Here is a 13,924-nt window from a genome sequence, read left to right on the forward strand (position 1 = left end):
ATTTTATTTTTTCAACAAACTTTCTGGCCCTGATTTGTCTCCGTACTGCTCGGCTGTCGGCTCAGGACTGATCTGAAATCAGTGCTTCTTACAGAAGAAAAACAACCCAACTCAACTGAAAGTCAGCAGCTTTTAAACATGATGGATTTATGAAGAAAACACGGCGCCTTGTTTTCAATATCACAATAAAACAAAAACTTTAAATGTTATGAATCAAAATCACATTAATTTCTGGATAAAGAAATAAAGATTTAAGTCCTCAGGTTGAAAATCTACGACCAGCAGGTTGTGGGCAGAAAAACGGCTGTTTTAGAAAAGATTCGATACTTTCTGATGGTTTATGAAAATAAAAGTCAAGATTCTGCTAATGAGGGAAGAAATACTGTCTCTAGTGGAGGACAGGACGGGGGACGCCGTCTTTCCCATGCAAGCCTTCCCGCGTCTCGCCCGTCTCCTCGCCCCAAACGCGCACGTCCGTTTGGAGCGATGCCGGATGGTTCTGCCGGCGCGGCTCAGTACGACCCGTAGCGGTCCTGGGAAACAAGGCCAGTCTCAGTGAGGAGAAGAAGAACAGCGATGGAGATGCTAGCGAAGCGCCGCATGACTCACCTGGATGGTGTTCATCACACCGTTGGCGAGGACGGCCATCTTCCCCGCCACGGTTTTCACCCCCTGCTTGAACTGGGCCATGTCCGGGCCGGAGGGAAGAACGCTGTCTAAACCCGAAACCCGGCCTGCGGGAGGAAGCACAGAGCTGAGTCCGCCGCTGAAAGTAGTCCCTGTTAGCCGATCGGAGACTGATCGGAGCAGGGACGATTTCTGTGCTGTTACACCGTTTGGACCGACTACAGCTGGAACTGGTACCAGAAGATCAAGTTAAAAACATTCAGTTCCAGAATCAGGAGAACTGTTCTTTCTGCGGACAGCCAACCAAAAATGAATCAGATCAACGTCCTATCAAAACACACAGGAAGCTAGCCAGCTAGCATTAGCATCTCACTGACACGTTTGCTGAAGACTTTAGAAACGAATGAATGTTAAAATCAGTTGGAAGGAAAATTTCTTCCCATAATGTCGTTTTGTATCCCTCCTGTTAGACGAGACTTTTTATCTGTATTCTCAGAACTTCAGCTGTATTTATGTGAAATTAATAAAAATTGACAATATTGTGTCTTTTTTTAGTCTTAATTTATCATGAATTAAGACAAAAGAGACAGATCTGGGTCTGTTTTCTTCTGATGACTTAAAAATCTACTTATTTCCATCTTTGTACAAATAAATAAAAATTAATCAGAATCAATGTTGGCCCCAGGCTCACATGATAAAATCTGAGCTATTCCTAAAAATGCCTTATTACCTTATTGTAAACATTTACCATGTACTATATCCTATTTTACCAATTGGGATTCAACCGGCTAAAACCAATATTTTTAACCAGAACTCAGTTGGAGCAAATTAAAAGGATTTCCTATTTTTGAAAGGAAACATGAATTTTACAAAGAGAAAATCTACAATATGTAACTATGGCAGAGGCAATAACAGGTTGTTGGAAAGAGCCGGAGGCCGGATCTCTGGTTTCCTGCAACTTCCTGTGGGATCAGTAACCGGGTCGACTGCAGGTTAACTGGTGCCTGGAGACATTTTGGCTTCGTTCACACAGACTTCTAATTAAATCAGACTTCTGTGTGAACGGCTTCCGACCCCAACGCGACCCGACTAACAGCATTACTCAGGTTGCTTGTTCCTGAACGCAGCGGCGTCAGTCGGGTCGTCGGCTCCCGAACGCAGCGGCGTCAGTCGGGTCGTCGGCTCCTGAACGCAGCGGCGTCAGTCGGGTCGTCGCCTGCTGAACGCAGCGGCGTCAGTCGGGTCGTCGCCTCCTGAACGCAGGGGCGTCAGTCGGGTCGTCGCCTCCTGAACGCAGCGGCGTCAGTCGGGTCGTCGCCTCCTGAACGCAGCGGCGTCAGTCGGGTCGTCGCCTCCTGAACGCAGCGGCGTCAGTCGGGTCGTCGCCTCCTGAACGCAGCGGCGTCAGTCGGGCCAACCTGAACGGCGTTGGGTTGATCTCCGGGTCTCACCTCTGCTGTCGCTGCCGTCTCCGAACAGATCGGCGGAGCTGATGGAGCTGCTGCCTGACAGACTCTCCAGCTTCGTCTTGGCCTCGTACTGACAGGAAGGACACAGTTAGCTGACGGGTTCCGCTTCATCAGAACGGGTCCGGTCCAAACGGCCGCTCACCTCGGCGTTGCTCTCTCGACCGAAGAACATGTCGGAGGAGATGGCCTTGGCGTTAGCGAACTTCTGCCTGGCCTCGCTGGACTCCGACCCGGCGGACGACGCTTCGGCTTTCCTCCGGCTGGGCAGCCTGAACCCAGAAGGAGAAGCAGCATCAGAACCGGAGCCGATCCAGAGAGTCAGGCTGCGTGAGGATGAGTGGATACCTCTCTCCGATTGGCTGGATGCTGGAGATGGTGACTTCCTCCTTGGGCTCGTCCTTCTCCAGAGCCCAGGCGGTGGTGAACGAGGCGGTGCCGCCGTCGGCGTCCCACCGCGACCCAAACCCGTCTCCCACCATGAACGGGTTGTCCTTATACCTGGAGAGCAGAACGGGTCAGAACACGCTGCTCAGCCGGTTCTGATTAGAAATACACCGATCCAATACTAATATCTGGATCGATCCCAAAACAATTCCAGACCGACATGAGCTGCATTTCTGATATGAATATGAACAAAACTAATGTAGAAAGAACCGAGTTTTCTGCTTCCATCAAATAAGAAATATAATTAAAATCACGTGAATAAGTTTGTTCACACCATAAATCATTAAAAACATTCTCCACCGTCGTTCTCCTGGTTTCTTCTTCGTCTGCTTGTTGATCATGTGACGCAGAAAAAATGCTTCCATTGCAGTTTTACAAAATAAACCAATTTCAATACAAAACAAAAAAAAACACCTTGCTAGCACCAAAACATTTTATCCAAAATCTTTTTTTCTCAAGATTGTTTCAAAATATCAAACTGGATTCGATCGGTGGCCGATCCATAATGACAGATCTACTCAGCCTAGTTCTATGTGTTGTGCTCTGGCTGACGTTATACTTTTTATTTTATGTTTATTATTCCTAACTGAACTTTTTGCTTGTTGCAGTTTATTTTTTGTCAGTTTCAGTTTATTATCTGTGTAACTAACTGCACAAACTGAACAAAGTAAAGTTGTTTTTACAAGTTTGACCAAGTTGAATTTGTGCTCCATCATCAAATACATTTATAATTCAGTTCATTCATGTCTGTGTTAAAAATAAAACGTTTTGAGTCAATTCAGCTGTTTATGAGTTTTGGATCGACACCAAACCTCAGATATTAGCATCTGAAGTGAAAAATGGATCTCTAATTTCCAACACGTTGGTTAATTATTGAAATTAACCAATATATGAATATATGAATATATGAAAAATCACAGAAGAATCTGAGTCTATAATGACTATATATTAATAACAGAAACCACATAAAATACCTAAATAAACCTGATCGTAATTATTTTGTCTGTTGTCTTCAATTTCATCATTTAGTGGAATAAATACCAAACAGTAAAAAACTATGAAAATATGTGAGGAAAGGGCAGGTGTGTGTCTGTGTGTGTGTGTGTGTGTGTGTCTGTATGTCTCTGTGTGTGTCTCTGTGTGTGTGTTTGTAATACCTTGTGGGGACGATTTTCCTGACACATACTACATTGTGGGGACCGGAGCCTGGTCCCCACAAGGGGAAACCCTGTTTTTGGGTCAGGGGTCAGATTTAGGCCTAAGGTATGAATTGAGTTTTGGATGGTTAGGGTTAGGAAAAGGGTAAAGGCCAGGTTTAGGCTGTAGAAATGAATAGAAGTCAATGGAAAGTCCCCACAAAGATAGCCAGACAAACGTGTGTGTCTCTGTGTGTGTGTGTGTGTGTCGTACTTTGGGGGTCCGGAGGTGAATCCCGGCTCGTCAAACAGGTCCAGTTTGGAGCGGGACGACGTCTTGGCTCCCGCCGGCGTTTCCTGCTCGATCACCTGCATCTCTGACATCACGGAGTGAGACACGACGCTGCGACAGGAAACCAGAGTCACGTTTCAGTCCAGAACACCGGCACAGACTCGAGCAGAACCCGGACCGGACCGGAGCGGTTACCTGCGGCCGCCGAAGCCCATCCCCAGCCGCTCCGCCTGCTCCCTCTTCTTCCCCTCCAGGTTCTGCAGCTTCTTCTCCTCCATCTTCCTGTCGATCTGCAGCTCCTGGTAGGCCAGCCGCATGGACGCCACTCTGCAGCGGAAACGCAGCGCCGTCACACGTCTGCGCCGCCTGACTTACCGGCGACAGGAAGCGGGAGCGGCTTCCTCACATGGACTCCTCGGCTTGCTTCTTGGCCTCGGCCACCTGCTCCTCCCTCAGCTTCTCGGCCACCTGCGCCTGCTTCTCCACCTCAGAGAAGCTTTTGCTGCTCACCTTCTGCGCACCCAGACCTTTCTTTGCTCCGAGCTGCAGCAACAGATGCACACCGCACTAATCAGATTTACATTTGTAGAAAAGGAAAGTCTTGAATCATTTTTTACTCCACTTCATAATTTTGGTTCCTCACATAAAATCCCAACACAATTCACTCAAGTTGGTGGTTGAAAAAACTGTGGAAAAGTTACAGACTTGAAAGGAACTGAGGCACATTTACAGTTTTATGCAGAACGATAAAGTTACAGCAGCCCTGATCCTCATGATTCAGCCGTTTATCTGACTTCAGTAAATAACTGATCAAGGAGCTGACAGAGAAATGTGCTGCAAAAAACATAAACGAGACACAACACAAACGATGCAACAGAAAAACTGCAAACAAAAAAGTTCCAAGAAAACAAACAAAAAAAATGAAAAGAGAAAATGTTGCAACCACAGGAAATAGAAGTAAAAGGAAAAACAAAAACAGCAGCAAGTTTAAAACGCTTCATTCACTAAACAGAAGTCCTCCAGACCACTAGGGGGACCCATCTGGGATCGGACCCGCAGTAAAGACAGCACGTCAAAGAGAAAGTTGGAGGAAAAAAAAAAGTGAGTTACACTCCGTCTCCATTTCAAACACAAGTTTTTACACTGTAGAGGATCAGCATATTTACGTTGGTAATATTACAGACTCCAGACTCCGCCTAGTGGTCTGGATGACTTCATTCATCATTTTTACTTTTGATTCTATTTCCTGTATTTGTTACGACAGAGTACCAGGGCCAGGCCAAGAATAAAAAATATTTTAAAGAAAAAAGAACAGAATAAGATCCTGGTGTCACAATTCAGAAATATACTCAAAATATGACAAAATGTATTATGAGAAAAAAAGTTTCCAAAGTCAAAACAATATGAGAATAAACTGAGAATATAACAAAGTCACAGTAGCAGGATGAAGTAGAGATTTTATAACTTACAAAAATAAACTATTACATCTTTGAACTGTTTAGGAAATCAATAAAAACTGTAGTCATGTTTTGAATAATTTTTAAATTTACTGTTTTTTTTTTCTTACAGTAGTGAGGTGTTGTTATGCTTGTAACTTTTGTTCTCTTCCTCTGACCTGCTACAGATGAAAATTAGCCTCTTGTGATTCGTTCATGTTGATTGATATGCATTGTCTTGTTTATGGAAAATAAATAAATCTAAAATCATAATCTAGTGTTTGATCCTCACCCCTTTTTTAGCAGCCATGGGTTTCTTCTTCCCAATGATGGACGGCTTCACATCTGCAACACAGCAGAACGTCTCAGCATGTTTTCATCGCTTTAGCTGCAGATGCTTCTTTAATTCAGTTAATTGTGCAAGAGCGGCAGTAAGAGGTCAGCTGAGGTCGTCTCCTCCGTCTCCTGTAACTTCATGGGAACCAGCGAGACGAGGAGAAGGAATTTAACTGAGCCAATCAGCTGTCACAGCGGGGATTGTTTGTGTCATTAAGGCGGCGGGTTTCTGTCAAAATGCTCCTTTTGAAAAGCTTCAAGCAGAAAACCGATTATTACCCACACAAAGGCCAGAGGCACAAAGCCGTTTCTAACACACAAAGCAGCCGGGTTAAGATGTTCTGGTCGGGAAGAAACAAACATCTGGCCACACGGCAGCATGGAGGCTGAAACGCCAAGCAGCAAACCTTCACCTGCAGCCGGCGGGCCGCTCTGCGGGGACAAACGCATGGAGTCCGCTACGGTACAAGATGGCCGACAGATCCATCGTTACAGCACAGACAGAGGAGACTCAGCAAACAGGAACATCTGAGCTCAGATAAAAGCTCCAACCTGACTCTGATGGGATTTAATCAATAAAATGGAAACTTCTGCTAAATGTGTTACAGCTGAACTGATTAATTGATTATTGAAATAATCATCAGCTAACTTAGTGGTTTATCTACTCATTACCTGGAGTACACAGAGCAGCAGTTAAACAAAAACTCCACAAAATATATCAACATTTTGGACTTAAGATAAAAACCAACCTTTTCATAGTCAGGATTTTTAACTACAGATGCTACAAATGATCAAACGTTCACTAAAGGAATGCAGTTATTGCATTTCAGGCAATGAAATGCTTATTGAAAAAGAAAAAAAAATAGAATTACTTGCTTGTTTGCATCTTTTAATGTCTTTTTTAAAAATCCAAAGTGGTTAAATGAAAAATTTGCAAAATGTGGAATATTTTTGTCCAAGTCAGAATAATTGATGACTGAAATAATGGTTGGCTGCAGCAGTATGATGGTTTCCCTGTTTTCCCAGCAGCCAGTTGTTAATATAACTATATTATATAACAACAGTTTTAACTGTGTGATTGCCAGGAACTTTTACTAAAACAGATCTTTGATGTCATTAAGTTTCATCCTGTTTATAAAAAGGTTTAATAAAAAGAAGAATCGCGTCCTGATGAGGCCGTTTCAGGCTTTCTCACAGTTTCCTTCTCACTTGTCCAGTCCAGAACCTGAACATGTTATAATAAATATTATTTAAGATTTATTTCATCCTAAACTCAAAAGATGAACCAGTTGTGTGTTGACTTAGGAAAGTGTCTGGTTTTCAGTGTCACAGAGTTTTTCTCAAACATAGAATCATATTTTAACACCAACCAGAAGGTTCCCAGAGAGTTTTCACCTGAAACTTTCTGGCTCAGAAACTGGGAGAAGCTCTGAACTTCTGAAGCATTAAATCAGATGATATGAGGATTTACTCACCAATGGAGGCTTTGGGCGACGTGCTCAGGCCGTCGATGCTCGGCCCGTCCTCTGGTTCTGAAACAGGACGGATTAAACACGACTGAAACAAAAAGAAACACTCACATCCAAACTGACTGCACTGATAATATACAGTCATAAACATAACAGGAGAAGACATAGGAATCCACTGTCTACAGCGACATTAAAGAGGTCCAGTCAAAGTAACGACTCCATGTCTAACTGCATATGAAGAAAGATTCTTCACAGATGGATCAACGTCCGTTTGCTTTGACTCGATTCCAGTATTTTTGTATATTTATCGTCGTCTAACAAAGAAGTGAACATGTATGTGTGACTGTTGACATGCAGAATGTATGAAAATATGAGAGAATAGAGGAAAATGACACTTTAGGGCAGAATCAGTTAATCATGATGAGGACTATTGAAATAATCATGAACTAATTTAGTAATCAATTAATTCTTAACTGGAGAAAATAGACTCAAAAAGACCATTTCCTGAAAAAACCCAACATATTCAGAACTGTAATTAAGACAAAACTACAAAATACAAACATTTAGCATTAAAGATTAAGAACTATATTAACTAACTACAGTTAGTTGCTATTACAAAAATAAAGTGACTGAAAAATTATTTTTTCTGTTTTATGTTTTGAGTCAAACAAGCAGAATTTTAACTCATCTGAACTGAAAACTTCATGAAAGTTGAGAGAGCAGAAGCTCCTGCTTGTGTTTCCACCCTGCGATTAAACATGTAGGTTAATGTGAAACTAAAGGTTTGTGTGTTTGTTAAAAGCTTAGTGCTGCTTGTTTTTCTGATATTCCTGCTTCATCTCCTGTAATCCGGTTAAATCCTGGGATTAAACACAGAGGATAAACACGAACTTCTGCATCAGCAGCAGGAACCGTCAAGGTAAACACTCCGACTGCTGCGCTTCACTTACGGCCGTCATCCTGGGCTTTAGGCGCCGAGTCGGTCAGCTGGGGGGAACTGGCGGCTCCGTTCTGCTCTGCAGGGGGCGCTATGCTCCACTCATTAGAAAACTGAACAGAGAGAAGAAAAGAATGGCTGCTGATGAATAAAGAGATGCACAGATGTGCTAAACGATTCAGTTCCAACCCGTCTGACAGGCTAATGATGTAGCATGTTGTTCACTGAAGCTTTAACCGCAATAATCACTGCAGCCGCCTGCTGGGCTGTTCGGGGTCAGCTGGATGGACTCTGACTGAAACAGCTGATTCACAGATGGCCAGGCTGATTGGAGAGAGCTGGCAATTTAACTACAACTGAACTAGACAAACAATAACTAGACAAACAATAACTAGTTTCTCTAGCTTCTCGTAATTCTGCGATCGTGGAAATTCACGTAAATTCAACAGATCGCTGCAAAAATTGAGCTATTTAAGTTCTTTTAAAAAATAAATATATTTTTTGTGTCCAGTCTGCTTGATTTTCCTTTCATCTTTTTTCTATATGTAGATTTCATAAAGAAAAAATATTATATTTCTTGCAGATATAAAGTAGCGCCACAAAATCATTGATTTTGATTGGCAAAAACAATAAATCCTGAAGGAACTGAATAATATTGCAGTTGCATATGTTCATAGTATTTTCAGCTCTAGTGTATTCTGTTTACAGATGATTAAAAATGTTTTTATTCATCATTTATTCTCAAATCCTCATATCAGCTTCCCAAATTCAGTCTAATACATTTGAAACTAGATTTTTAAATATAGTGTATTATTATCATTGTTATTGTTACTATTATTAAATGTGAAATAAAGTTAGGAACAAGGGGAACCTGTGAATGTTCAGCGAAGAAGTCGTCGTCGTCCTTCTTCTCGGCAGCAGTAGTCGTTCCTCCTGCAGACGAATCGATCCACAGCTGCAACGGCAGCAGCAGTTTATTACTCACTTTTCTTTTTATTCTAATGTTAAAGATGTGTTTATTATGTTACTGTAGGGATTACACACCCTGTGTACTCTGGACAGGATGTGCATAGCTGCCACACACACACACACACACACACACACACACTAATAAATGTCTTTATCAGCATTTTGTAACAAGTCAAAGATCCTGTTAGCTCAGGTTGTATAAGCAGACAGAAGGAGATGAAGGCTGCTTCTTCTCTGCATTGCCAGCAGATCTGATGTTTGTTTGGATTTCTCTACAAGGTCAGATTTAGCCCCGGCCATCTTGGTTCTCACCTCGGTGCCGTACTTTGACAGCGCCGCGTTAGCCAGCTGCCGGATCTTCTCCCGGTACATCTGGGCTGCGCGGCTGTTGTACTTGGCGTTGGTGTCGTTGGTGGAGCAGCCGTGCTGACGGAAGAAGGCCGTCTTCAGGAGGAAACGGAAAGCGTTACCATGGCGCCAGTAGGCCAAACATCAGCTGACCTCCGAGCAGCGAACTTACCGCGTTGGCGTTCCCTCCGACCTGCATGCATCTGAGCTGGAACCAGTTCCAGTTGGAGTCTAACTCTGTGGATCTGAGGAGAAATGAAGCGTGTGTCAGACTCAAGCCAATCATCGGCGTTTACACGCTGAAGCTGCTGAGCTGTGGCGGTCAGAGGCCGACCTGATGAAGCTGAGGTGGACGCCCAGCGAGCGGTGGATGCCGGAGCAGTCGATGCACAGGAACACGCCGTACGAGATGCTGGCCCAGCTCGGGTTTTTGGCAGCGCAGTCAAAGCAAGCCTGCACAGAAAACACAAATTCATCCCGTTGTCCTGCTGAAAGCACTGAGAAATGGCAACAAATGTAATCTAATAAAGGTGCCCAACGTCCAACATTCACAGAGGAAAATTCACCAGTCAGTCAAACAGAAAACAACAAGAACATTTAAATGGTGACGTTTGGTCAGGTCTGTCACTACAACAAATTCTGCTGGACGATAAATCAACCCAGAAATGATATTGTTGTTTTGATACCATTTTCAAGTAATATACTGATTTGCTTATTTGTTAGAAATGCTGTTAGTTTAGATAAAGTGGTTATTAATCTTCCATGAGTCCAAAACACAAAAATATTCAAACCACATATAGACCACTTTGACATTAATGATGACATTACAAGATTAATCAGACATCATATTTGACAAATTACATACATAAAGCTAGATTTAAAAAAAATAATATTTAATAAAAATAAGATTTCAGTGCTTTTTTAAAAGAATGTACTTTTTAATGTAAAGTCTTTAGGTAATTTAATCCACTCCTGAATCGCTCAGATTTTTGTAATAAGTTAGTTTTACTTAATTTTGTCTCTTAAGAGCTATTGGTAAAATGATTATGTATCTGATCAGATCAAAGACCAATAAACTTTACACTGGAACTGAACGACATTAAATACCCAAAATAAAACATGACAACCAAAAATAATAAATAGAAAAAATAATTTCTGTAATTTTTGTCCATTTACTTTGTTCTTTTCAATGTTTTAGTTTGAGAAAGTCAAGCAGAGTCCAGTCCTCACATTTGATGTGTTATTATTAGGGCTGTAGTGATACAGTAATCTTACGATACGATACACGATATTCTGTCCACGATACGATACATATTGCGATATTTATCAGACGATAAAATTCAATACACTTTTGCGATTTTCTGAAAGATTTTAGAGGGACAGAGTGACCGCTATAGAGTTGGATTGAATTAATTTAACTGAAAACTGATTAAAAGCACCAACTACACTTTACCTGGCTCTGGTTGGACATGGACACAGACTTAAAGTCGACAGCTGGACAAAATGAATCAGAAAACATGTTTCTTTTAATTGAAACAGTACAAACTGTAGCTTACATACATTTGTAAAGTAAACAAAGTGCACCAAGTACCTGCTCTGAATAGTTTGATACCTTTTTAATCTTGACACTTAACTTCTGAAGGAATCACTCTAAGCCTGATGACCTAATCACTCTCCCGGCGAAGCAAGCAGGGAGGGAGCAAGATGACAGTTGGATGTTACGATACTTGCGGATGAATATCGATTTTTTTCTAGGAAAGAAAATATCGATATATATCGTGATATCGATATTATCCTACAGCCCTAGTTATTATTCACTGAGTTCATTTATTATCCCAGTGAGTTTTTTTTTAACCATATTATCATCATTTTAGGCATATTTTCAAACTACAAGATAGATAAACCTGCAAACATATTCAAAGGTTTTCTGGATGAAATGAGAGAGATTGTAGACAGACCAAAAATTATTTGATGATTTGTACATCAAATGATAAAAATACATACATATTTTTTACTATATTAATGTAACTTTAATACAGTTTATTTACGTAGTTCTGGCTCAGAACAAAGTCATCTGCAGAAAAACAGAAATACATCACCAGTTTCTTCACTTTATCTTGGTTATAATGCTTTACAGTTTTGTTGTGTCTATTATGCTATTTAGTAAAATGTTAACAAAAACCAGTTTGTTTCATGGATTCACTGACCCTCCTGAACATGCATGTGGTGACAGTGGGAATGAACGTTGCCCTTTCACAGCAGAACCCACCAGGCTCAGTAACAAATGCAGAGTAACGATTCAGGAATTTAAGTAATAAAACACAAAGTTCAGCTTCTCAGCCTGTGGTTGGGGGAATAGATGCTAAACGAAACCAGTTTCTACTCTGAGCTGAATCCACCTCAATGTCAAACATCTGAGTGATGAGAAATTCAGCATCAGTATTTGTGGAATGTCTTCATCAATGTGACTGACTCATTCCTAAATAATTTAAGATTCCTGTGAGAACAAGTCAAACCGGATTCAGTGAACAGAAATAAACGTCCTAGCCTAGCAGACAATAGAAGATCTTTGAAAGTAGCAAACAAACCAGAAGCGTCAACTTCAAGAACAATTTCTCACGTGGATCAAGATGTTAAGTCGCTCATTAGGGTCAGACAGTTTTTGTTCCTCACAGACTGATGATGTATCTGATTTTACAGACTGATGGTAGAAACATTTAGAAACATGTTACGAAACTACCAACACAGTGAGTGACATAAATGGCTTGATGAGCGACATGTTGAGGTCAGATTCAGTTTATTTTTCCTTTCTCAAATTGCAAGATTATCTCCATTTATGTATCATCCTAAGTTACATCTTATTGTAATAAACAAAGTTAATTAAACAACATACTTTTTACATTTGATTAGCGACTCAAAAGCTGGAAGTGTTCTGCTTTGATGCTTTCGATGAACAGAAATGTTTAAGTTTACACTAACCAACAGATTGGTGCACCACGAGAAACTTTTATCTCTTAAACTATATTAATAACAGCTGTTCCACCTTTGCCTGCTAAAATAGTTGCTAAGCTGACAGAACTCTGAGTCTGTCAAACTAACTTATAATTATCAGATTTAAAATATTTGTCATGGTTCCAAGTCACTGTCAGGGTTTTAATCTATGAAGGACATACGGCCTTTACCAGGTAGAAAAAGGTTTAAATCTAAACTCGTGTCTAAAACCAAATACCACAGATTATATAGTTATTATACCTGAAAGTAGAAACTTCAGTAAGTAAACAACAAACAAACTATAACTATAATCTAAAACTGTTTTTGCAAGCAGCCAAAAACGAGCCTTTTAAGTAATTTTTAAAAAAAAGTTAGCTAAAAACTCACAGACTCAGCATGAATGTATTCCAAATGGTGAATGTGGCCTTGAGTAGACCAAAATATATATTATATTTTGTAGGATCAATCACAGTTAACTTACGCAACATCATATTTCTGTTTCATCTGGTCATGTTTCAGTGAAGCAATATGTGGTTTATAAGCGTTGAACTGGGATGAAGAAATATCACAGATACAGATGAAGAAGAACAAATGAAATGGCTTTGATAAAAAATGTGTGACAACTTTCGACCTGAGGTTTTAAGAGCTGTAACACAGCTTGACTTAACTGTTAGCAAAGCGATCTATGCGGCGAATTAACTCGATATTGCCATTCATATTTGTTTTCTGTGACTGATAAAAACAATATTCTATTAAAGCCGATAAGTTTTTCCCGGTGACAAGGCTTCAAAGAAGCGAAGCTAACAGGTTTTCTTCCAGAGAAACACAAACCGTTTACGTGGCCTTTGGGTTTGACTCGGGGACCGGCAGGCTAGCAGCTGTTAGCTCCTGTTTGCCTTTAACTCCGGTTCTCCGTAGTTTTCAATGGGAAAGCATTAGCGCCCGCTAGCTGTTAGCTGCTGTTAGCTCCGCTTAGCAGAAGATGCTAACTGCTACTAACCAAATATATAAATTAAACCAACGTCAGCCGGTTAAAGGTAAACTCAAATAACAACACAACACAGATCAACGACATCGAATGCCGTTACCTTGTTTGTGGGAATTGATCTCAATCTTTTGAAAATCGTCAGGATTTCGGTCTTATTTGGTTCCATAGCCATCTTGCCACTGTGGGTGACAAGTTCCACGAGCTGACGTCACTACAGAAAGTCGAGTGGACCATGGAAAAGCGAAAGTTCTTCTGTAATTCTTAATATATATACACATTTTTAAAAATAAAATAAAATAAAGCAAATCTATGCATCAACAGTTTAGTTGAAAATACTCGTTTCAGAAAGAAAATTGTTTAAATTTATTAACGGTTTCCAAATAATAAATAATGTAATTATATCCAACCTATCAGCATTAATACACGTTTAATATTTAAATGTCATATATCAGTGACGTGCGGTCAGGGGAGGCAGGTGAGGC

General features: G+C 40.9%; 1 protein-coding gene across 3 annotated transcripts; it reads right to left on the reverse strand.

Moving 5' to 3' along the window:
• Positions 1–15: 15 nt before the first annotated feature.
• arfgap2 (ADP-ribosylation factor GTPase activating protein 2) lies at positions 16–13,659 on the reverse strand. 3 transcript variants are annotated; one of them, XM_015029319.1, is made up of 17 exons: positions 13,543–13,659; positions 9,798–9,916; positions 9,636–9,708; positions 9,428–9,559; positions 9,018–9,101; positions 8,160–8,259; positions 7,216–7,272; positions 6,154–6,198; positions 5,697–5,749; positions 4,375–4,511; positions 4,164–4,295; positions 3,951–4,079; positions 2,442–2,594; positions 2,239–2,365; positions 2,079–2,166; positions 610–734; positions 16–533 (listed from the first exon to the last, which is right to left on the reverse strand). In XM_015029319.1, the coding sequence occupies exons 1-17, from the start codon at positions 13,612–13,614 to the stop codon at positions 513–515; spliced, it is 1,647 nt and encodes a 548-aa protein (XP_014884805.1). In that variant the 5' UTR covers positions 13,615–13,659; the 3' UTR covers positions 16–512. The 3 variants fall into 3 exon arrangements, with proteins under 3 accessions (XP_014884805.1, XP_014884807.1, XP_014884806.1); XM_015029321.1 differs by lacking the exon at positions 13,543–13,659 and adding an exon at positions 13,286–13,410; XM_015029320.1 differs by lacking the exon at positions 6,154–6,198 and having other exon boundaries at positions 13,543–13,658.
• Positions 13,660–13,924: the final 265 nt, after the last annotated feature.

Source organism: Poecilia latipinna, unplaced genomic scaffold (genome assembly GCF_001443285.1).
Source record: "Poecilia latipinna isolate Pla-1442-1.1 unplaced genomic scaffold, P_latipinna-1.0 Scaffold150, whole genome shotgun sequence".
In the NCBI taxonomy this organism is placed as follows: Eukaryota; Metazoa; Chordata; class Actinopteri; order Cyprinodontiformes; family Poeciliidae; genus Poecilia; species Poecilia latipinna.